Here is a 25,426-nt window from a genome sequence, read left to right as displayed (position 1 = left end):
GCCCCGGCTCAGCTCCCTCCAGCCCCACTACAACCCCTCCCCCCGCCCCGGCTCAGCTCCCTCCAGCCCCACTACACCCCCTCCCCCCGCCCCGGCTCAGCTCCCTCCAGCCCCACTATCCCCCCGCCCCCCGCCCCGGCTCAGCTCCCTCCAGCCCCACTATCCCCCCGCCCCCCGCCCCGGCTCAGCTCCCTCCAGCCCCACTATCCCCCCGCCCCGGGTCAGCTCCCTCCAGCCCCACTACACCCCCGCCCCCCCCCCGGTTCAGCTCGGGCTTGGCCGCCCTCCCCCCACATTGAGTCACGCCCCCAGCTCAGACCCGCGGCCGGAAGTGGTCGGGACTCCTCCCGCGAGCGACAGTCACATGACCAGATCACCATATGATCCGCAGAAGGGGCGGTCCCGGGAGCAGCTTCTCGCGAGAGCAGCGGAGGTATCGGCGCAGCAAGATGGCGGCGCCGGAGACGGAGGCCGTGCTTCCTGGTTCCGGCCCGGAGCAGGTAGCGGCGCTGTGGAGCGTCGCCGGGCCCCTTGAGCCTCCCCTTCCTGGGCCGGTGTCGGTTCCCCGACCCCTTAACTGCTCCCCACGGGTTCGGCTCCGCTCGCCGGGCCCTTCCCCCGCCGGGCCGGCTCCGCTCCCCGCTTCCTCCCTGCCCTGGCCGGGCTCGGCTCCGCTCAGCCGCCCCCCCCCCCCGCTCACCCCCACTCGTCCCTAGGCTGCTCCCAGCCTCTGCTTCCCGCCTCATCCCTCCCTTGCCACGCGGGCCTCGGCTCCGCTCCTCGGACGCCCCCTCCCCGCTCCAGGGCCGGCCCTGGCTGCGCCCCCCGCCTCCTCCCTTCGCCCCCGCCCCGCTTCCTGAGCCCCTCAGTCCCCTTTCTCGCCAGGCTGCCCCGACTCCGCTTCCAGCCTCCTCTCCCGCCCGGGTTCGTCTCCCTGGACTGCCCAATCCCTTCTGCTATGGCCCGGGCCCTTCATCCACGGGAGCCGCCGTGTTGTGTCCCCCTGCTGCGTCCAGACTGGGGCTCTGGGCTCCCCGCGGCGGCCCTGGATGGGGGCTTGTCCTGCGTAGGTAGCTGGGGAAACCACCTGGCGCTGCCCACCAGCAATACAAGATCACCTGCTGCTTACCAGCCTGTCTCTGCTCCTCCCTCCAAAGCAGGTAACGAGTAATGGAACCGCAGGGGTGGCCCCGACTGCAGAGACCCAGCAGCAGAACCAGGCCCAGCAACAAGCTCCCAATGCCTGGCAGGTCATCAAAGGAGTGTTGTTCAGGTGAGCCCTGGCTGATTCCCCAGCTGCCCTCTTCTCATCACTTGTTAAAAACATGATGATTTAAATTTGGCCTCTGAATTCCTTGCCCCTGGCTGTAGGTGCTCTGACAGTTACTACAAATAGATTTAATAACAAAACATCAACAGATCCCAACCTCTCTTAAAAACCGCCATTCAGGAAGGAAACATTGACAGCTAAAAACTCCCACTCCTCTGGTCTCCTGAGAAACCCACAGCCCAGCCACCACTGCAAGAGCAACACATGTTCTGGGCTGAGACAAAGATATATAAATCTGGAGTCATCTGTTTACTGACAGCACTTCACCCACAGTTCAGCTCTTCACCCGTCAGCTCTGCCACCAGTCTCATATCACATAGAATGCTGCAGTTCCCCACATCTGAGATCTCTTGGGGCACCTATTGAACATTGGCTAACACTAATCTCTGGGACTCCTCCAGGTGGAAAGAAGAAGAACAAAACCACCTGAGCTCAGCTTTTTCACTCTACCATGCACTGTAGTTGAGAGACTAATGCCTCATGATCTAGTATTGGTACAGGCTCCTGGTAATCTGTGACACAACCAGGGCTGTGATCTAGGTATAAGTGTGAGGCATTGAGCTACTTCGGAATGTCTCATCACAGCTTTTCCATTGTCATAACCAAAAATAGAAATTTAGATATTAGTTAGTCACTGGAGAGATTGTCAGCATCAAGTGAGAGCTTTTGAGCGGAGTCCAAAGAGATGCTTCCACTAGAGCAGTGAGCATCCTGCCCTCCTCTAAGTAGATGTTAATGTTCTCAACTAGCCTTCAGCAGCACTGAAGGAGGAGATAAAGTAATGGGTTGGGTAGAGTGTCGTTCCAGGACATCCAGAATCTGAATGAACAACACTGGTCAAAACGTGACTGGAGAGAGCCAAGTGTTCATTTCCTTCAGAGATTATCCTGCTTCTGTGGTTGCAGACAGGTCTAGCTAAATCTGCTCAGTTTTCTTGGGAACGGGAAGGCTTCGCAGCAGCCAGTGTGTGGAAAGAATGTGGGTTAATTGCTAACCTGAAAGAAATTGCTGCTGGAAGTTTTGCAGATGTGGTAGAGTTTAAAAAAAAAAAAAAAAAAAAAAAAAAAAAAATCTTAACTTTTGCATGGCCACTGTGAAAGAAAATATATATAATTTTTTTAAATTGACATGCATGATCAGCTTCAGATGAGATTTCTACCATTGCTGGTGGTGATGATGAGATCAGCTTAATGTGTGTGAATTGAGAGTCGTGGGCTCTAATATTTTGAAGAGGAAAGATGTAGAGAGTCAGGAGCATGGGAAATATAGGGGAAAAATAAAATATAAGTCCCATGGGAACGGAAATAGCTTAGGTTAAAGATTCCCATGCAGCTTGATGCTGTTTAGCTTCCAGTCCCCAGAGTTAGAACAAGTCTTTGTCTAGTCTGTAAATCTTTCCAGGCTAGTGTACGCCCCTGCTTCTAAATTAACGTCATTCATTTAAGACTGGAACAGGCTTCCATTTTAGACAGGTTCCCAGGCTAACAGTGTTAAATTAAACTCCAAGCTGGAGAGGCGATCCTGGCAATTACAGCCAGTAAAACCTAACTTCTGTACCAGGAAGATTGGTTGAAACTATAGCAAAAAAACAGAATTATCAGACGCATAGGTGAATATGCTTTGTTGTGGGAAGAGTCAACATGGCTTTTATAAATGGAAATCATGCCTCACCAGTTTATTAAAATTCTTTGAGGTGGATCAATATACATGTCAACAAGGGGGATCCAGTGGATACAGTGTACTTAGACTTCCAGAAAGCCTTTGACAAAGTCCCTCACCAAAGGCTCTTAGGCAAACTAAGCAATCACGGGATAAAAGGGAAGGTCCTCTCATGGTTCATTAACTGGTTTAAAAAATAGGAAACAAAGGGTAGGAATAAATGGTCAGTTTTCAGAATGGAGAGGTAAATTGCAGTGTCCTGCAGGGTGTGTATAGTGACCAGTGCTGTTCAACAGATTAATAAATGATCTGGAAAAGGTGAGGTGGTAAAATTTGCGGATGATACAAAATTGCTCAAAATAAGTCGGTCCAAAGCAGACTGCGAAGAGTTACAAAGGGATCTCACTAAACTGGATGACTGGGCATCAAAGTGGCAGGTAAAATTCAATGTTAAGTGCAAAGTAATGCATATTGGAAAACATAATCCCAACTATACATGCAAAATGATGGGATCTAAATTAGCTGTTACCATTCTAGAAAGAAATCTTGGAGATATTGTGGATAGTTCTCTGAAAATATCTGTTCAATGTGCTGCAGCAGTCAAAAAAGCTAACAGTGTTAGGAACTATTAGTAAAGGGATAGACAATAAAACGGAAAATATCATAATGCCTCTATATTAATCCATGGTATGCCCATGTCTTGAATACAGTTTGCCAGTCTGGTCGCCCCATTACTAAAAAGAGATATTAGAATTGGAAAAGATACAGTGAAGGGCAACAATAATGATTAGGGGCAAGGAACGGCTTCCCTATGAGGGGAGATTAAAAATGGAGCTGTCGATTAATTGCTGTTAACTGACATGATTAACTCAGAAAGATTAATTGTGACTAATCAGTTTTAATCGCATTGTTAATAAACTTCAATTGGTATTAACTATTTTTGTATGTTTTTCTACATATTGTTTTAAATTATAACACAGAATACAAAGTGTACAGTGCTCACTTTTTATTGTTTTTATTATGGATATTTGAACTGTAAAAAAAGATAAACAAAAGAAACAGTATTTTTCAATTCACCTCATATAAGTACCATAGTGCAATCTTTTTATCATGAAAGTGCAACTCGAAAAGGTAGATTTTTGTTGTTGTTACATAACTGCACTCAAAAACAAAACAATACAAACCTTTAGAATCTACAAGTCCTAGAATCATAGAACTGGAAGGGACCTCGAGGGGTCATCTAGTCCAGTCCCCTGCACTCAAGGCAGGACTAATTATTAGCTAGACCATCCCTGGCAGGTGTTTGGGTATTTTTAAGAGCAGGTTGGACAATGATGGAGATTCCACAACCTCCCTAAGCAATTTATTCCAGTGTTTAACCACCCTGACAGTTAGGAAGTTTTTCCTAATGTCCAACCTAAACTGCCCTTGCTGCAATTTAAGCCCATTGCTTCTTGTTCTATCCTCAGAGATTCAGAAGAACAATTTTTCTCCCTCCTCCTTGTAAAAACCATGGACTTTTCCATGTACTTGAAAACTGCTATGTCCCCTCTGTCTTCTCTTTTCTAGACTTTACAAACCATTCCCCCCCCCCCTCCATCTTCCCTCTTAGGTCATGTTTTCTAGACTTCTAATCATTTTTGCTGCTGTTTTCTGGACTTTCTCCAATTTGTCCACATCTTTCCTGGAATGTGGTACCCAGAACTGGACACAATACTCCAGCTGAGACCTATCTGCGTGGAGTAGAGCAGAAGAATTACTTCTCGTGTCTTGTTTAAAATACTCCTGCTAATACATCCCAGAATGATTGCTTTTTTTGCAACAGCATTACACTGTTGACTCATATTTAGCTTGTGATCCACTATGACCCCCAGATTCCTTTCCACAGTACTCTTTCCTAGGCAGTCATTTCCCATTTTGTATGTGTGCAACTGATTGTTCCTTCCTAAGTGGAGTACTTTGCATTTGTCCTTATTGAATTTCATCCTATTTATTTCAGACCGTTTCTCCAGTTTGTCCAGATCATTTTGAATTTTAATCCTATCCTCCAAAACACTTGCAACCCCTCCCAGCTTGGTATCGTCCTTTGTAAGTGTATTCTATGCCATTATCTAAATCGTGGATGAAGATATTGAACAGAACTGGACCCAGAACCAATCCCTGCAGGACCCCACTAGTTATGCCCTTCCAGCATGGCTGTAAACCACTGATAAATCGTTCCCAAAACGTAGTTTCCAACCAGTTATGCACCCACCTTATAGTAGCTCCATCTAGGTTGTATTTTCCTAGTTTGAGACTGTCATGCAAGACAGTATCAAAGGCCTTACTAAAGTCGAGATATACCACATCCCTATCCACAAGGCTTGTTACCCTGTCAAAGAAAGCTATCGGGTTGGTTTAGCATAATTTGTTCTTAACAAATCTATGCTGACTGTTATTTATCACCTTATCTTCTAGGTCTTTGCAAATTGATTGCTTAATTATTTCTTCCATTATCTTTCTGGGTACAGAAGTTAAGCTGACTGGCTGTAATTCCCTGGGTTGTCCTTATTTCCCTTTTTATAGATGGGCCCTGTATTTGCCCTTTTTTAGTCTTCTTAAATGTCTCCCGTCTTCCATGATCTTTCAAAGATAGTTGCTAATGGCTCAGGTATCTCCTCAATCTGCTCCTTGAGTATTCTAGGATGAATTTCATCAGGCGCTGGTGGTTTGAAGTCCTCTAACTTGTTTTAGTAATTTTTGACTTGATCTTTCCCTATTTTAGACCGTGATCCTACCTCATTTTCACTGGCATTCACTATGTTAGATGTCCAGTCATCACCAACCTTCTTGGTGAAAACCTAAACAAAGAAGTCATTAAGCACCTCTGCCATTTCCACATTTTCTGTTATTGTCTTTCCCCCCTCATTGAGTAACTGGTCTACTCTGTCCTTGGTCTTCCTCTTGCTTCTAATGTATTTGGAAAATGTTTTTCCTGTTTCCTTTTATGTCCCTAGCTAGTTTGATCTCGTTTTGTACCTTGGCTTTTCTACTTTTGTCCCTACATGCTTGTGTGTGTGTGTGTGTGTTTGTTTGTATTCATCCTTTATAATTTGACCGAGTTTCCGCTTTTTGTAGGACTCTCTTTTGAGTTTGATCATTGAAAATCTCCTGGTTAAGCCATGTCTTGTAACGAGACTCAATGAGCTCAATCTATTTAGCTTAATAAAGAGAGGCATGATTTGATTAGCCTAAATAGAATAAAGGGGTGATTTGATTAGTCTATAAATACCTACATGGGGGAACAAATATTTAATAATGGGCTCTTCAGTTTAGCAGTGAAAGGTCTAACATGATCCAATAACTGGAAGTTGAAGCTAGACAAATTCTGATTGGGCCAGTGAGAGTAATTAACCATTGGAACAATTTACCAAGGGTTGGGCATCTCCATCACTGGCCATTTTTAAATCAGGATGTTTTTCTAAAAGCTCTTTTCTAGCAATGGTTTTGGGGCAGTTCTCTGGCCTGTTGTATACAGAAGGTCAGACTGGATGATCACAACGGTCCCTTCTGGCCTTGGAATCGATTAATGTTCTTGCCCCCAAAGAGGTTAGTCAAAGACAGACATAATACAAAAGGTGGATTCCAGAAACTGATGGGGAAGCATGAGGGACCAGTGAGACAGTTCTGATCAGCAGGATGAGCACTGGCCACAGCTGCTGTTTTTCATCTTGTACACATTCCCTTTGTGCTTTGTCTTGTCCTGCTACAGCCCACAGGCTTGGGGACTTCACTTGTTCTCCACCCTGCCCTCGAATCTCTATATCCAGCACATGGCAACGTGGTGCTCCCCTCTCAGCCACCTTAAGACACCTTATAGTGGGCAGCAGACTAAGGATCTCCACGAGAGGCTGCAGAATCCAAACTCGCCTGTGGCTTCCCCTACCCACCACTTTCTGAGAAGCTCTCCCCCCCCACCCCCATCTGCCCCACCCCACCCTTTTTTTGCCTCATAGGCCCTTCGTGCCCTGGCCTTCCATCTACAAAGCGCCCAGCCTCATCAAAATAAGCCACCTCCCCATGCCACTTTCTCAAAAAGGAGATGCATTTATTTTTTCCCTGACACCACCAGGATCATGTTCTTACTCTTTCATGGGATGCTCTGACTCTCATCTGCTTTGGCAGACTCCCCTCAGGAGTGATCACAGCTCAGTTTTCCTGCCTGTGGGCCAGGGAAAAGATTCACTGAGCCAGGAGAGAGAACTAAATCTTCGGCCCATTTGCTTTCCTGAAAAATCCCAGGGATACAAGGGATCCCAGGGATCCCTATCTCCTAGTTGCAGAGGTACGAGAGTTGGAGGGTTGTTCCATGCATGGGCCAGGCTGGCATGTGGAACAGTAGGGGCTCTGAGGATATGTCTACACTGCAATAAAAGACTCATGGCACATCCACCACTGGCACATCAGCTGACTTAGGCTCAGAGGCTTGGACTGCAGGGCTATAAAACTCCAGAAGGGGAGAGGGTCTGGGAGCCCAGGCTCCTGTCTGTCTACACTATTTTTAGTCCCACAGCCTGAGACCATGATCCTGAGCCAGCTGACCTGAGCTCTGAGAATTGGTGTTGTGGTTTTTTTAATCATGTTGTAGTTGTACCCTGGGGCTTGCACTGTTGCAAAGTGAGGGTGGGGACAGCAGATGAGATGAGAGTAGAGCAGAGGCCTAGAAAGGCAAGGGTGGAAGCTTACATTCAACAGAGCCAATGTGGGAATTCAGCCCAGTGACTCAGAGGGGGCTGACTTGGGCTGGTCAGATAAAGAAGTTGAGCTTGGAATGTGGTACTCAAAGTAGGTGCAAGTCTTGCAGGATGCAAATTTCAGCACGCACAGTCAGTGCCTGAAATGTCCTACCTCTCTTGGTTCTGTATCCTTAACACATTTTTAACAAGTTTTTTGTGGCTAACTGCTCTAGAAAATAAATTCCTACCTATGTAGTCTTCACTGTAACTATTGGCTGTGGCGCTTAGTATTGTAACTGGCATGCCTCTGCGGTACTGAACCTTGAAAGGATTGGAACTTAACTTTTCAACTTATTAGGCAAATTAGCTTGCAGAAGGGCTGTCAGCACGGACTTTCCACTTGGAAATGTGCAACACCTAGAGTTTGCTATTTCAGTGTTAAGTGTCCAAAATCCATTGTAATATCTACTTGGCATGCCCTCTCTTAGCTCAGAGGGCTGAGTAGCATTTGTTTGATAGGCTGTAGTTCAAAAGGAATGATCTTGGGGCAGTTCTCTGGCTTGTGCTATACAGGAGGTTAGACTAGTTGATCACAGTGGTCCACTCTGGCCTTGGAATCTACTGTGTAGGGATCTAGTACTGCAGATTTCTCTGTGTGATTAAGGCTTCTCTTAGTCCCTGGTATTGCTATAGTTTATTTTCGAGTGTCAGCACAGCCTTCCATATGTGTATTTAGGTTTGGGGTACTTAACTAAAAGCTGATTTCACTGCCAACTTCTGTGGTCTGTGTATCCCAGTAAATTCTCACTTACTCTGTTGCTTTGCTCTGTCAAATGGTGTGAGAATTCATTGGGCATCTCTCACGTATGTGGCTTTTTCATGGACTATTTGGACCACCGAAGAGGTTTGTTAACGCAGAGCTCGGGTTGCCTGGTGAATGCTGCCTTGTACCCTTCCAGAATGTGAGGGAAAGCTGAACTTAAAACTTCTGAAAACCAGGAACTACAACTGTAGCCCCCTGTTCAGAGTCTTGTAGGGCATGAGGCAACTGTTGTTCTACTTTTAAGTTTTTGCCAGTGAGTTTACCTTGGTGTTATCTTGAAGTGGTGGTGATAGTGAAGAGGTTATGACTAAGGGGCACCTGTGGGGCTGGGCCATATGGGAGCCTACTGCTGGCCACACCTTGCTGCTTCTCAGCTACAAACTCTGTCCAGCCTCTCCATGCCATGGTACAGCTAGAAGGGCCAGAAGGAGGAGGGAAAGTGGTGGTAGAGAGGCTATGAAGAGTACATCTACCAGCTAGAGACAACAAATGGGAGGAGACACTTGAGACCCCTTATTGGAGCCTAACGTAGAGGGTCGGTGTTCTGCACACCCATATGAGGCTTGCAAAGGTGTGAAATGGCCCATTCGTCTCACTGGGTGTTCTCCCAGCTCTCCTGACCTAGCTGTGTGTATCAATGGCATGCACTGAATGTACTTGGTTTTAGTTACCCACACAGACTAGTCAGTTTTTCATAGTGTTGCTCAGCAGGAGTCTGTAACCACGAACTGGCACAGAACCAGTTTGCCCTGACTGGGCCTCATGACAGGCTGTAAGTCTGAGAAAGTGACGTGACCGAGAGAAACCAGTGAAAGCTTCTTCCATACGGAGCTGGCGGGCCGTACAGCGAGCACAGTCCTCCTAACAGATCTGTCATCACTTCGGTTGTAGGCTTGGTGTACGGGGCTTCTGTTCTATGATTAAGGGGGCATTTGGCTTTGGCAGAAAGGACTGGGTAAAATGTCAGTGTTAATTCACTCCCCCTCTTTCTTCCATAGGATCTTTATCATCTGGGCCATCAGCAGTTGGTTCCGTCGTGGGCCGGCACCACAGGATCAGATTAGCGCTGGCGGAGCACCCCGCGTTCCGAGCCGTAACCTTTTCCCTAAAGACACTTTAATGGTAATGGTGAAAGGAGTGACCCAGGTTCTGAGTAGGGGTATCCACCCCAACTGCGTGGGTATCCGACAGTTGTTACGGCCAATCTCAGATGTAGGGTAAATATGACCTGTGGTCCAGGTGTCTGTATCACCCTGTCCCAGAAGGATCATCATTAATGCTTGGGGTAGCGCACTGAGACTAAACTCTGGGAAATGAACCCTGCACTGCCACTATGTGACCTGGTGTAACTCACGTCACCTCAGTTCCCCTACTTGGAAAGTGATACCATCTCCCAGGGATGGTAAGACTGGATTAGTCAGTGTACCTGACACAGGCCAAAATCCTCAAGATGCTCTTGAAGGGCAATATGGGTTTCCTATGTTGCACGCAATTGCAAAATCCACCCAGACTTGTTCGGAATCTTTTTTTTTTTTTTTTAAGGAAAGCAAAGTTTCTAGCCCTCGTGGTTGTGAAAATAACCTTGAAAAAGGGAATGATGTAATGTAGGGGAGAGGGCTGATTCTGGGAAGGGGGACATGGTAGGGAGAGTGTTTCTGGGAAGGGTTTGAGAAGAACCCTTTTGGGTTTGGGGGTAAGGGGGGTCATGCTTTGGTGCATTTAACTTTGTGCAGCTGATGAATTCCAAAGGTAAGGGCATTTTTTCAGTGTATTCTGATTGGAGTGAACTCGGGCTGAGTTATGTGGGCCCAGTTACAGTTCCCACTGGGATTTTGCCATAGATAGCATCTTGGGGTGGGGAGTTCATTTCCCTTTCTTCTGTTCCCAAGGGTGTGTCCAAATCCCAGCCTGCTACATAGTCACTGCTCCTCTCTCTCCATATTGGACTTCTCCCGGGGCAAGGGCCACTTCCTGAGCAGACTTTTTCCTTGGTGCTGAAGGTTGGCATGGAGGAAACCTAGCAACCCTTCCTCTCCTGCATATAAACTAGCCCAGATACCCTCCTGTCTCTCTTGGGTATGGCCAAGTGGGAGCTGCTGCAACTACTGGGATCGTCCCTGTGAGTGCACCTGAGAGGTGGTCAGGTAGCCAACAGGGCAAGCTGCTGCAGAGGGCTAGATGATGAATTGAAGGGAGCAGCACTTGTAGGAACGCTAGGCAGCAGCTAGGAAGCGGGAAAAGGCAGGCCTGGCTCTTGGATGGGGGAATTGAAGTGGTACTACTGAGGGCGTTCTGTGTCAAAAAAAATACAAATATTTTAAAATTCTGCAAATTTTATTTGTCAAATAAATGTGGAGGCTCCAGTGTGGCATTGGGGCCCACAGGCCACTGGCTGCATAGAGGTGGGAGATCACTCTGCATCTCCTCCCTGTGACACAGACTCAACGGTGAGGCTGCATCCAACCCTGATTCAGCGCAAGGACCAGGCCTGCCCCAGAAACACCCCGAGGCCCCCTCTCTCTGTGCCAGGTGTGGGCAGGCAGGCTTAGCTTGGCAAGATCCAAGTGTGGAGCGGCTTAGCATGGGGGGATCCTGGTGTGGGTTGAGAGGGTTCTGTGTGGGGCATTCTGGGTGCAGGCAGCTCAGTGGGAGATCTGAGCACGGAGGGGGATCTGGATGCATGAGATTGGGGGGGGTTCTGGGTGCAAGGCTAATGAGACTGCAGGGGGGTCCAGGTGAAAGTAGTTGGGGGTCTGTGGAATAGAGCTCAGCAGGGAGGTCTAAGTGTAAGGGGTTCAGTGGGGGGGCGGGGTCCGGATGCTGGGGGTGTGGGGCTCAGTGTGGTGGGGATCCAGGTGCGGGGGGGGCAGGGTATGAGGGAGTCTGGATGCATGGGGTTGGGTGGATGGGGGAGCAACTCCCTGTACAGTGATTCCTCCCCCTGCAGCTGATGAGTGATAGGAAGGGAGCGGGGGGGGGGGAGTGTTTGCAGAGCTTTCTGCAGACTGGGGAGAAATCTGGGGGTGGGTCTGACCCAGTCCTGGATGCTGTGCAGGGGAAGAGGAAATCCCATCCTCCCCAGCCCAGCCAGGACTAGCAGTTGAACCCAGCACAGGGTAGGTGCCACCAGCTGGGTCTTCCCCAGTCCTGCCTTCTGCCCCACAGTGATTTCTCTCTGCCGGCTGCCCTGGACACCCAAAACATCCTGCTGGGGAATTGCATGGCTGTTCTTGTGGATTCCCTTTGCTTCCCTGTCAGAAAGTCATTTTTCTCCAGGGAAGCAAAGAAATCTGGGGGGGCATGAATTCTGTGCATGTGCAGTGGTGCAGAATTCCCCCAGGAGTAAAGTGTGAATGAGAAGAGATGGTTGGGGAAGAGTGAAAACATGTGGGGATGCGGGAAATGAGAGAGGTTTAAAGGGAGGAAAAGTGAGAGCCAGTGGAGAAATCTTGTCCTGTGTGTGCAAGGGACACCTTGGTTTCCAAACCGTGGATTCCTGGCTAGTGGTTTTGAGCCCTGAAATAACTTCCTTCCATTAAAGGATAGGCATCTGGAAGAGTTCTTTCCAGTTCCCATCTGTGGTGGGACGCAGAGAAGGATGTGGTACGGCAACATTCTTCCCCCAGCAATCAGCCGGGTGCTGGTTAGGAGACTTGGAAGCTCGATCTCTGAAGTTTGAGCAGCTTGAATGGGAGGGAAGTCAAAATAGAACTCTGGGAAATGAACCCTAAACTGCCAATGTCAGGCAGATTCCTGTGGCCTATATTCAAGCAACACTGGAGTGGAATTGGTGGAGGTTTGAAAGCTAGGCTTGCCCTTGCTGGGGAGCAGTGTCTTGCCTCTTTCCAGAGGACACTGGCTTTGGACATCACACGCTGAGCATGTCCAGCAAAGTTTGTAAAGTGTGCACCCAGCTCCCTGTCAGCTCCATGGTTCTCACTGATCAGCACTTCCCAAATGGGTCAATGCCAATAGGCTCTGCCAATAGGCTCAGTGGGCCTGGGACACTGCATGTTCACTGTTCTCTTCCACTGACTGACCAGAGTTCTCTGCATGTCCCCCCGGTTTTGTGCAGCTGCACCCACTTCCTGCCCACACATCATCCCCTCCCCCCCATTTTCACACTGGGTAACCAGACCATCAAGAGGACTTGTCAAAAGTCGCATGGGAAACTCGTGGCAGACCAGTGTCAAGCTGCAGTCTTTTGTTTCCTAAGGCCTGTGCCTCTAACCGTGGCACCGAGGTATTCGCCTCTTGCTGCAGAATTAGGCTCAGAATCTCAGCTCTCCTTTTTAAAAAAAAATGTATGTTTCTAGTCCTATAACCAGACACTGCCGCTATGATTCTAAGTGCAAGGCTGCAGAGAGCCAAACAAAATAGCTCTAAGGTGTGAACCCCCATTCAGTCAGGACCCTATGTACTCCATGGTTCTGCAGCTGCAAACTTGGCATATTTCCAGGAGGTTGCGTTTTTTTCCTGGGGATTTTGCTGTGGCTGAGTGCTGATGTTTTGTCTTGTCTCTCTGCCCCGTTGGATCCTGTCTTCACCCACCTTTTGCTCTGCAGCATTCTCCACAAGTGGAGAGCCAGTTGGATTCCAGCATGTGTTCCCTGCTCTGCTCCACGGGACCAAGCTGTAGGGGTCAGGGTGCCAGAGTTGGGGGCTAGTTGGCAGCAGGGAAGCTGGAAGTGCAGGTGGTGAGCAGGGCTGTCTGGAGAATGGTGGTGCAGCAGCTGAGACCCAGGGAGATGAGCCACTAAAGCTAGCTCTGTACCCTTCTGTCTAGGATGCACGGATGGGGGTGGTTGCCATTGGGGTTATACCAGTTCTACATGGAATATGTGGTGCCCTGCCCTTAACCCTCTACTCTACTGTGCTGTTGAAGCAAGGTGCTCATTCGCTGTCTGTTTTCTTAACTTTAAAAGGGACCAGGTAGCACTAGTGCATTTCCTGCTATAGGTTTGCTCACTTGTGTTTTTGAAGTCTGTGGTTTGACAGTGTCATAAGCACCTAGATTTGCAGCAGTTCTTAGGGGTGGCACGGTGACTTCAGAGCATAGATGGATTTGTCACATCACAGAACTTATTCCACATTCTCTGTTTTAGGCTCTCTGTCTCTGTGTCTTGGGGGTGTGAAAAAGCCACACAGAGAGGCATAGCTGTACTGACATAAGGCTATGTCTACACTGGCACTTTCATTGCTAAAACTTTTGTTGCTCAGGGGTCTGAAAAAACACCCCCGTAAATGACAAAAGTTTTAGCGACAAAAAGAGCTGGTATGGACAGCGTTACGTCTGTCGACGAAGCTGCTGCTCCTTGTTGGGGGGTGGTTTTATTTTGTCACCAGGAGAGCTCTCTCGCAGTGAGAGAGAACGGCCACACAGCGCATCTGACAAAGGCGTGGCTGCAGCAGTACAGTTGTGCCATTGTCAGGTACGCTGTGTAGATGTAGCCTAACCCCAGTGTAGACAGCGCCAGGTCGATGGAAGAATTCTAGCCTAGATACCACCTCTTGGAGGAGGTGGATTACTTACACCGATGGGAGAATCCCGTCTGTCAGTGAAGGTAGTGTCTACACTGAAGTGCTTGTCTACTTAGGAAAGTGTTTGCAGTTGTACAGGTATAATTAAACCTGTATAACTATATTCGTATAACTCTCTGTGCAGACACTCTTATTCCGGAATAAGAGTTTCTTTTCAGTTTAGTTTAAACCCTTTCCCAAGCAACATGAGCTAAATTTAAAAAAAGGCCCTGTTCTATGGGAATATGAGTGTCTGCACAGGGAGTTATACTGATATAACTGTAGCTGATTAGATTCAGGCCTTAGCTTATACTATTATAACTTTTCCATGTAGACAAGCCCATAGTGATTACATAGCTAACCTGCTCAGTTTACAGCTTTAGAGCTGTTTCCTTGCAAACCCATCGTGGGATCTGAGAGTCAAGCTGGGGTCTTTCTGGCCCAGCAATAAAAATTGTGCAGGCACGTAAACTTTTGCAACCCTGTTGCCCTGCGTGGATCACATGGGTATGACAGAGGGCAGGACTTGACATTTGGCATGCTGCTAAAGATCCTGGTGATACACAAGCCACAACAGACTCCAGAAAGAAAAGGAGTACTTGTGGCACCTTAGAGACTAACAAATTTAAGACTCCAGGTTCCCCTCGCATTCCCGTGCTGCCTCTGCATGGTTAACTGGAGTCCAAAGTAGGAGAAACTCACGTTAGCCAGCAGATCTAACTGTTCTCTTGTGAGCCATCTGCTGAGTCAAAAGGGGCCACTTGTCAGAGCAGAACCACGCTTCGCAGGTAAGTAAAACGGCATGACCGTTGGAGTGCCATCCAGGAGTAGCTATCTGCTCCTGGCAGAGTATCCCCTTTCGCCCACCTCCCTGCAGTGTTTTAATGTCACCATCATGCTGAGCTGTCTGCCAGAAGCAACCCTCCTCTCCTCTCCCTGCAGGACCTTCACGTGTATATCTCAGAGCATGAGCACTTTACAGATTTTAATGTCACCTCAGCACTGTTTTGGGAGCAACGGGATCTTGTCTATGGTGACTGGACCAGTGGTGAGAATGCAGATGGGTGCTATGAACGCTATGCAGAGTTAGTCATTCCTCAGGTTAGTACATAACTGTGATTTCTCTCTTCCTAGGTGGTTTTTCTCCTGACGCTGGATAATGGGCCATAGAATGGAGCACTGACATGGAGATGAGTTGTTTTCTCCCCTTTTTTGCTCTGTGTCCTCCTTTTTAAAGCCTCAGATGAAATGCTTAGGCTAAGGCATTGCAGGCTTTCCCTCTGCAGCCTTCAGGGATTTTACAGAGTGACTGATCTTTCCATAAGTAAGGTGTAGCTGGCATTCTATTGCAAGCCTGAGTTTCACTCTCCTGATTTGGCCAGCAATAAACTCCCCTGCCTGTAATGTCCTTTCTGTCCTTGTTCCAGAGCAGGAGTCAGATGCTGAGATGTACCTGCACAAGGCATTTGTCAGCTTGCAAAACCAGCACCATTTCCTTGTTTGCAAAAGAGTGTTGTCTTCGGGTGGTGGTGAGCTGCTGCTCTGCCAGTAATGGTGAAGTCTGGAACATCTCCTTTTATTCAGACCCAGCCTTCTTTCTCTGCCCATATGACTAGAACTCTCACCCAGGCCCCTTATGTCCCATCCTGATTCTGGCTCCTTTCTACCTCTGGCCTGTTCAAAATGCCACTGCTGAGATAGTGTTCTTGGTACATCAATTGGACTATATTACTCTCCCTCTTCTGTTTGCTCCGCTAGCTCCCCCTTTTGCCTTGTCAGACTTCAGCTGCATGCTATCACTCTTCAGGCCCCTCCTTCTATCTGTTACTGTTTGCTAGCAAGTGGTCTCCTGCCTCTCCTCCTGCAGCCTCAACAGCCTGCTTGCCTGTAGCTCCCATAGTGCTTGCTTCTGGGCTGTAAGTAGGCATGGATCATCATCTCTAAATTAGTCTGTCAAGCCACTACCCAAGCTTTCTCCAAACTCCTCTTAAAAAATCTGCTGCTGCAGGACACTGACCACTGCAATGGCAGACAGATGGCCCTTGGGGATTACCGAGGCCTGGCTTGGTTGTCTTTTAGTTTTTAATCTTATAAACATTTTTTAAAAGCCCCAAAGTTACTTGGAGCTGCTAAGGGGGCTGGGCTGTGGGTAGAGCCAAAGATAAGATAGGGTGGGGCCAGGTTGCAAGTGGAGCCATTGAGGTGGTGGGGCCAGGCTGTGGGTGGGGCCATGTGATCCTATCACTGTTCTCCACTGCTCACCCACATTCTCTATCTTTTATGCCCGCTTGGTTTTGTCTGCTATTAAGCTGCACATTTTTCAAACCATCCATGTCTGAATGGCTCCCATGCAATGGGGCTTCATCTCCCTCAAGCCCCATGGTGTTACTGTAATACAAAACAGTCTTTGGAACAGCCTTATTCATCCATCACAGGGGTTCATCTCTTGAGTAACCCAAAAGGTTTAATACTTTGCAGCCTCTGTATGGTTAAGAGTGGGCTCCTGCCTTCCTTATGGCCAGACAGGGCATGGGAAACCTCCTTTATCTAGTCATGATTAGACAAGTAGCATTCCGAGAGCAACCATTCCCACTGTTCAAACATATTATGCAAGTATTATGCACAGAGCTAATTTATGGGCAAGGCTGTCTTTTGTTCCAGGGTTGTACAGCACCTAGCGCAACAGGGTCCTGGTCCGTGACTGGGGCTCCTTGGCACTATGGTAATATAAATAAACAGCAGACTGAAATAAGGGAAGTGTGGCATTTACGTGGAAAGAGCAACGGTCGTGTAGTGATGAAGCTTTGTTTAGAATCGTAGAGATATGTAAATCTAGTTATAAAACCAGTGTTGTTGTGATTCCCTTGTATGGGCCCTATGTATTAAGCATTTTCATTACATAGGAAATAGCCATGTCACTTTGGATTAGCCAGTGGACTCACTGGAGCATAATGGATGCTATTAGTGCATCCAGAAGAGGAAAGCAATGTGCCTTGAAGTGATCATGACGGGCACAGTACACTGCTTGATGCAGACTGCTCTGCATAGCCTAGGCAGTGTCGTTCCTGTTTTTCCAATGCAGGGAATGAGGCGGTTAACAGTCCTGTTGGTGTATGTGATTTCAGAGTGTGCAGCACAATGGCTCTATGTACGTCCATGTGTATTTTACGAAGAGTGGCTTCCATCCCGATCCCAAACAGAAGAACTTGTACAGAAGACTTGCTACGGTTCACACATCACGAAGTAAGACTGCTCTTGCTGGCATGAGTGCGGGTTCAACAGTGTTTGATTTCCGTCTTCTGAAGCATCAGGGATGGTCATGGTTGGAGATGGGACATTAGCGGGGGGTGGGCCAGGGCTCTGAGGTGGCATCAAGCATTCTTTCTCGGGTGCTTGGCTGGCTGGTTTTTGCTTACATGCTCGGGATTGAACTGGTTGCCATGCATGGGGTTGAAAAGGAATTTTCCCCCCAGGTTAGTGTGGCACGGACCTTGGGGTTTTTCACCTTCCTCTGCAGTGTGTGGGTGCTGGTCATTTGCTAAGATTATCTGGGTGTATCTCACTTAATCATTTCCCTGCAATTGTGGGAGCCTTGGCACTGGTGCCTCTCAGTCCCTTCTATTCTCTGACTCTGGCACATAATAATCTAGTCTTCTGAGCGCTGTAATGCTTAGGTCTGATGTTGGTTGTTGAGTTTACTGTGTGGATGCTGGGTACTGTTGGTGGCCTGTGATACTCAGGAGGTGAGACTCTGAGGTGGTGGTCCCCAATGTTCCCTCTTATTTTTTCTATTCATTTGCGGCATAAATGTTGTGTGTACCGAGGTATGTGCCGATGTTCGCCACCAGTAGAAACAAACCTAGAGACAGTATATATTAAAAGTTACCATAGGGATAATTAGTCCACCAGGACAGCTTAAGCATTTTAGAACTCGCGGCTCAAAGAATCAAATTTAAAGAGAAATAAATAAAAATTATGAAATGCATAAACCAGTCAAAACACTGTAATTTTATTCTTTCGAAGTGTGTTTTTTAGAGAATATATGTGCATTGCAGGAAGTACCAAGAAGTAACAGCAGCAATAATACAAGTGTGTGTTGGGAGTGGTGTAGGCTGCTGGGGAAAACTGTGCGCTGTCTCTTTAAGACACTGAAAGCTCTCCTACTCTGTCCTGAGCCCTGTTATCTCCACTTCCCCTGCTCTGCAGAGATGGGGTATGTGGTGGGGGGGAGGGGAGGCATGGCATGGGGGGAGAGACTGTGTGAGCTGGCTGCTGGGGAAATCAACGTGTGGGATGGGGCACCTGAACACATGCTGCTGGCTGTGCAGACTCTGCTAATCAGCTGAGCGGCACTTGAATGTCTCCTGTGCAGCTGCCCAAGTGCGCAGCTTATGGGGAATGCAGATGGGTCCCTTCTGGCACTAAACTCTGACTGTCTGATTATGTATATAGTGCTTGAGCAGTGTGTGATAACTGGAGTCATAGTACAGAAGTCTTCTAATACTAGAAGAACTGAGACGCTACCATAGTGCTGTGTTGGTTACATGTACCTTTTATGTGTCTTGCGCTTTCTAACTAAGGACTTGTCTACATGATAAGTTAGTAGATAGCAAGCTATGATGTGATTCTACAGCATTGGCTCTCAAACTTATTTGATCACGCCCCCCTTCTTTTTGTCTGTAGTAGCTTACAGTGCCCCACCCCCCTTCCGGGCACCTGGCCAGCAGCCACCAGTCTCCGGCTGCCCAAATTTGAATGTGAATAATAAGTCTCCCCCCTCCCCCTCAAAGCTTCTCAGGATCCCCAGAAAGAAAAGGAGTACTTGTGGCACCTTAGAGACTAACAAATTTATTAGAGCATAAGCTTTCGTGAGCTACAGCTCACTTCATCGGATGCATTTGGTGGAAAATACAGAGGGGAGATTGATATATACACACACACAGAGAACATGAAACAATGGGTTTATCATCACTCTCCTTACAGGGGCTTCAGGAAAAGGACCTTGCAGGTCACGCACCCACCCCCGAGATACACAGGGATACCGTTATGGTCCGACCCCCTAGCCTACCGAGGGATCTGCCTCTTGGTAATGGCAAGGGACCCCAGCTCCTCGTAGGTCCTTCGGTGCCCAAACCAGTCCTGGCGGTCACAGATCAAATAGGCCGGCTGGCACTGTAGACACCAAGCCATGCGACAGGCCCAGCCAAGGCCCCAAGTATCCAAGGGCAAGCCAGTTATGGAATTGCCCTCTAAATCAGTGGAACATCCCTGGTCCCCAGACCGCAGGTGCAGGTACCGCGGTCCCGGTTCCTGTTTAGAAGACCAGGTTTCTCATGCCACAATCTCCCACCTACGAGACGCGGGACACCTGAGTTAAGGCACCAGTCCCCATCCCCAGGGTACCATCAGACCTCCCGCCAGAGATCACCATGACGCAGGTCACCATCGCCTAGGTGGTCTCCCAGGCGTCTATCCCCTCTGGTCCGGGATAGTTCCCAATCGCGGCACTGGTCTCCAACTCTCTGGTACTGCTCTTCGAACAGACACTGATCCTTGCCCTCTCCTTACTGGTCGCCAACAAGGTTCAGTCATCAGACTCAGGCCTCTACAGCTCCACTCTGGTCTCTGGATGTGCAATGGTCTGGGTCAGAGTGGCAGTTCAGCCCCTCACCAAGGAAAGGTGAGTCACCACCAACCTGCAAGACAGGCACAGCTCCTGCAGTGGCAGCGTGGCAGCAGAGACAGTGGCCCACTCAGTGGCAGTCTGGAACCCATGGAATGTACTTGTATGCTGGTCCCGTACTCCCACCATTCCTCCCTGGCCGCATCAGACAAGCTGCCTCCAGCACCACTGACTCCAGAATTGGAGCACGGTGCCGAATCTGAAGTGGGGGTAACGCAGCAGGCTCCAACACCCAAGGAGCCATCCCCAGACAAGGAAGGGGAAGCCGCCCCTCCCCCTGCAGTGCAGTCGTCATCCTTTCCAGATGAAACGGTGGTGGGTCCATCCCAAACAGGCAACCCCCCACCCCCAACGACTTTAAGGCGCACCAGGCCCTCCTCAAAAGGGCAGCTGTCAATCTGACCTTGGAGGTCGAGCTAGTGAAGGAGTCTGACGACCTCTTTAATGTTATATCCTCTACCATCCCGGCCCGGGTTGCGCTGCCTGTCTACCCAGAGGTCCTTAAAATTGCCAAATCAGTATGGTAGACTCTCTCTTCCATTCTCCCTACCTCCAAGAAGGCTGAAAAGAAGTACTATGTCCCTGCAAAGCGATTTGAAAACCTGTACACCCACCCTCCAGCAGCATCCTTGGTTGTGTCCGCTATCAATGAGTGGGACAGTCAGAGCCAGCCTAGTGGCACACCAAAAAATAGACGCCAAGAGGTGGGACTCTTTTTTTTTTTTTTTTTTTTTTTTTGTTTGTTTGTTTTAAGCAGGAAAATGTATGGGACAGCCAGCCTTCAATTTCAGGTGTCTAACCATCAGGCCCTACGAGGCAGGCACAACTTCAATCTGTGGGACTCCATTAGCAAGTTCAAGGATACCCTTCCATGGGACCGAGTCCAGAAGTTTGCCACCTTAGTGGAGAAAGGCAGAACGGTAGCACGAGGCACCCTTCAGATGGCCTGGGATACTATGAACTCGGTGAACAAGGTGGTCGCCTCTGTGGTGGTGAGGCTCAGCTCCTGGCTACGGTCCCCCAGAGTCTGAGGAGGGGCTGGAGGCTAGCCTCCTTGGCCAGGAGCTCAAGGGCCAGGCAGGACGGTCGGCCCGCGGGCTGTAGTTTTCCCACCTCTGTTCTATATCAACAAGCAAGGCGGAGCCAGATCATCTGCTCTTTGCCAAGATGCCCTCCAGCTATGGGATTTCTGCATACAACATGACATCCATCTGGTGGCCGCTCACCTCCACGGGGCCAAGAATGCTTTGACAGATCGCCTAAGCAGGACCTTCTCATCTCGCCACAAGTGGTCCCTCCATCCAGAAGTGATCAGCATCATCTTCCAAAGGTGGGGAACTACCCTGGTGGACCTCTTCACGTCCAGGCAGAACAGGAAGTGCCACCTTTTCTGCTCCATTCAGGGGTCTGAGAGAGGCTCCCTGTCAGGTGCTTTCCTGCTCCCATTGTCGAGTGCTCTGATATGCGCCTTTCCTCAAGTTCCGTTCATTTTACAGAATCCTCGTGAAGATCAAGCAGGACTGGGCTAGGGTATAGAGCATCACACCTACCTTTTCGTAACTGCTGCTGTTCGAGATGTATTGCTCATGTCTGTTCCATTAACCCACTCTCTCCTGGCCCTCTGTCGGAGTTGCCAGCAAGAAGGAACCAAGAGGGCATAGGGTTGGCAGTGCCTAATATACTGATACATGAGCACAGCACTCAAGGGGGCACCACAGTTGATCCTATGGATACAGCTAAGGCAAAAATCTCTGACGACTAGGTACATGGTCACGCACACACCTAGAATGGAATGGACATGAGCAACACATCTCAAAGAACAACAGTTATGAAAAAGTAGGTAACTTTTTTCAACATCCTCATAATTTACTATTGGAATGGAAAGAGCGTCATCATATAACTTGACTATATGAGGCTTTTTCCCAAATAAAGAACAAATATTTATTGAACATTTCTGCCTTTTCTTTGATAATTCTACCATTTCCATTGAGTAATGGACCAGTACCATTAATAGGATTCTTTTTGTTCTTGATATATTTAAAAAGCTCCTTCTTATTGCCCTTAACTCTACTGACCATAGATTTCTCTTTGTGTGCCTTTGCTTTCCTTATAAATTTTCTACCATTCTGAGATTTTGATTTATGTTTATTACTATTGAATTCCCCTTCCATATTTTTACAGCTGCTTTCACTTCCTCTCTAAGCTAGGTTGGCCTTGCTACAGGGCACAGAATGGTCCATAGTGCACTATGGCGTACTGCTGTTAAACGGGAGCATGTTAAAGCACACGGGAACTTTTAGTGCACTCTAGGGGGGACCACACGTCGAGTTGGTTTGACAAACTAGTGAGCTGTAGGCTCCACCCTGACTGGCTATGTAGAAAAGCCCTAAGATGCTTGTTTTAAATGGGTTGCTTCATTAATGGAAATAAAATAATTGGGATTCTGTCCTTTCATCAAGGTGGCAAAGGATTGAATCTCTCTCACTAGAGGGAGCTTAAAACTAGAATGATCATTTGTTGTCAGATCATCCCTGCAACAAGAGTCACTGCAGGATTCCCATAAGGCAGCTACTCAGATATGCTGCTCACTTTCATTTTGTTGTGGTCTATTGAACACAACTCTCTGCAAATTGTTTGTACTTGTCTATGGACTGAATGCACACAGAGGGGTCATTGTTTCCCAATGGCTCTACCGTTCCAGCTACCCTGCGTCTTCCTCAGTCTGCTTCTCCTCTGAATGAATCGCTCCATCTGGTTATTACAATGGGACCAGGGAGTCCGGAACCTTCATTATGTAGGTGCTTCCAGTAATCCCCACTGGGAATGCCCTCACACTGGAAGTGTCCTGCTTGTCGGCCATTACTCTATAGATAGCCATTAAACTGACTGGGTTTAGTGATTGTTTTCATTAATTTAAGCATCAGGATAGTCAATGAGTTGAGCTTGAAGCAAAGATTAATGGGTGATTTGAACACAGTTTATAAGTAAGGATACAATTTTTAGTAATGGAGGTCACAGATTCTGTGACATTATCGGACCTCCATGACTTCTTCAGCTCTCAGCATTACCCCCTCCCCCACCCATCAGGGTTTTGCCCCCCCACCCCACCCCAGGCTGTGGCGGGGGCTGTGCACATGCCACCCCATCACCTGCCGGGGCTATGCACATGCCACACACATCTCCCCCACACACACCCCGGCCATGGCTGCAGCTGGAGTGTTAGGATATAGATTTTCAGGCCTGTCTGTAAAGGCGTATACTTTAACAATGTAGGTATGTTTATCATTTAGCTAGTTCTAGAGGTAGAAAAGAATCAAAATCACTGTCTGCCGGCGTAAAGGCCTTCTCTCACGGTGACAGTCTGAGGCCCTGTTCTTAGGCTAAGGCCTTTGGCTAAGCATCAGAGGCAGCCATAAGCTGGGAAGTGTATGGTGTCATGCTCACATTCCAAACTAGTCATATTGAAATAAGGCAATCTGGGACTGTTAGAAAGATGATCCGATCTATCACCTCCAGATAAAGGGAAGAGTCTAGAATATGTAAAGGGAAACTTAGTTTGATAGTTTTCTGTTTGGTAGGAAATCACTTATCAATAGACAGTTGGGAAACCCTTATGTCTTTCGCAAAAAGAAAAGGAGTACTTGTGGCACCTTAGAGACTAACAAATTTATTAGAGCATAAGCTTTCGTGAGCTACAGCTCACTTCAAAAGCTTATGCTCTAATAAATTTGTTAGTCTCTAAGGTGCCACCGGTACTCCTTTTCTTTTTGCGAATACAGACTAACACAGCTGCTACTCTGAATACTTTGCTATTGTTTGCATGGTCTGTGTCTGGTTCTGTTTTTTTTTGTTTTTTTTTTTTTGGCTACTGTATAATTTTGCTGGGTGTAAGCTAAGGTGGTGGGATATAATTGGTTAGCTAATCATGTTACGATATGTTAAGATTGGTTAGGTAAGTTTCAGTAAAATGATTGGTTAAGGTATAACTGAGACTATTACTATATAAATTAGGGACAAACAGGAAGTAAATTGGGATTTGAAAATAAGGAAAAAGGAACTTTGGATTTAAGCTTGCTGGAAGTTCACCCCAATAAACATTGAATTGTTTGCACCTTCGGACTTCAGGTATTGTTGCTCTCTCCATGTGAGAAGGACCAGGGAAGTGGGGGAGTGAAGGAATAAGCCCTGTAACATAAGGCATGCACCCCCCACCCCATTGGCTGGGGCTGTGTCCCTGCTGGCCCCCTGCCGTGGCTATGTGCTCCAGGTTGTGTGCGGGGGCCCCCCCCTGCCCTGGCATCCTTCAGGGCTGCATCCAGGTCATGTCCCTCACCCCCCACCCCCCCCCACCATGGCTGCAGCTGGAGTGGGAGCAAGGACTGTGCACCCCTGCACCACGGCTGCAGGCTGGAGCAGGGGCTCTGTGCCCCCTGTGGCGGAGGGGTGTCCCTCCTATGGGGCTTCCGCAGTCATTCCTCCACATCCTCTCCCCCACCCCCTTAGTTATTTTTTAGTAAAGTCACAAGGTTTTCATGGATTCTCCGTCACTGACTCACTTAAAATCAAGATTGGAATTAATTCAAAGGCCTTTTACAGTCAGACTAGAGATCATTGGTCCCTTCTGGCTTTAAACTCTGTGTCTATTTTTGTTATACAAATTTGAATAAATGCCCTTTGGAAAGGGACATGTTTGTGTTTTAAAAAAACAAACCAAAACAAAAATTGAACAGATGGGCATCAACAGATCTAGGAGTTGGCTTCTGAAGAATGGTAAGTGAAATTTATTTCTGAGAAGTCATGGAGAAGTTGGGATGATCCTAGAGGGTTACAGAAAAGCAATGTGCTATGAATCGGAAGTGGGTGGGTGCGATTTTTGTTGGAAAGGGAGTGTCATGCTGCATAGGATGGGAATGTGGTTGTCTTTTGTTGTGTAACATGAAGCTAGGTAGAATGTCATCTGAGCATAATCTCGGTGAGGTTTATAGAAATCTACACAATGTGGCTTTTGCAGAGACCATCTTTGAAATATGCAAGGTTGCTACTGAGTTAAAGCCAGACAGTTTTATTATAAGTAAGGCACAAATTTAACATGGAGGTGATTAACCATGGGTGCAAACTGCCAAGGGAAGGGGCAGATTCTCCAGTTGGCTGCCTTTCTGGAAGTTATGCTTTAGTCAAACAAGCCGTTGGGCTCGATGCCGGGGTAACTATGTGAAGTCCTGTATAATATAGGGAGTTAGAGGATTTCCGTATGAGGAGAGATTAATCAGACTGGAACTTTTCAGCTTGGAAAAGAGACGACTAAGGGGGGGATATGATTCAGGTCTGTAAAATCCTGATTTGTGTGGAGAAAGTAAATAAGGAAGTGTTATTTACTCCTTCTCATAACACAAGGCCTAAGGGTCACCAAATGAAATTAATAGGCAGCAGGTTTAAAATAAACAAAAGGAAGTATTTTTTTCACACATCCCACAGTCAGTCTGTGGAACTCTTTGCTGGCGGATGTTGAGAAGGCCAAGAATATAACAGGGTTCAAATGGCTATTAGCCAGGATGGGCAGGGATGGTGCCTCTGTTTGCCAGAAGCTGGGAATAGACGATGTGATGGATCACTTAATGATTACCTGTTCTGTTCATTTCCTCTTGGGCACCTGGCATTGGCCACTGTCGGTAGACTGGCTACTGGGCTAGATGGAC

General features: G+C 47.9%; 1 protein-coding gene across 3 annotated transcripts in view; it reads left to right on the top strand.

Annotated features, from left to right (window-relative positions):
• Positions 1 to 351: 351 nt before the first annotated feature.
• CLPTM1 (CLPTM1 regulator of GABA type A receptor forward trafficking) overlaps positions 352 to 25,426 on the top strand; it is a 42,506-nt gene continuing 17,431 nt past the window's right edge. Inside the window, exons 1-5 of one of the 3 annotated variants that reach the window (XM_043501709.1) lie at positions 352 to 500; positions 1,158 to 1,273; positions 9,526 to 9,649; positions 14,990 to 15,148; positions 17,173 to 17,290. In XM_043501709.1, coding sequence (XP_043357644.1) covers positions 381 to 500; positions 1,158 to 1,273; positions 9,526 to 9,649; positions 14,990 to 15,148; positions 17,173 to 17,290 — 637 coding nt within the window. In that variant the 5' untranslated portion in view covers positions 352 to 380. The remainder of the gene's footprint in view (positions 501 to 1,157; positions 1,274 to 9,525; positions 9,650 to 14,989; positions 15,149 to 17,172; positions 17,291 to 25,426) is intronic. The other 2 variants (XM_038381436.2, XM_038381437.2) reach the window with 2 other exon arrangements.

Source organism: Dermochelys coriacea, chromosome 23 (assembly GCF_009764565.3).
Source record: "Dermochelys coriacea isolate rDerCor1 chromosome 23, rDerCor1.pri.v4, whole genome shotgun sequence".
Taxonomy (NCBI): Eukaryota; Metazoa; Chordata; order Testudines; family Dermochelyidae; genus Dermochelys; species Dermochelys coriacea.
Note: the sequence above shows the minus strand (reverse complement) of the source record. Positions and strands in the feature narration are given on the sequence as shown.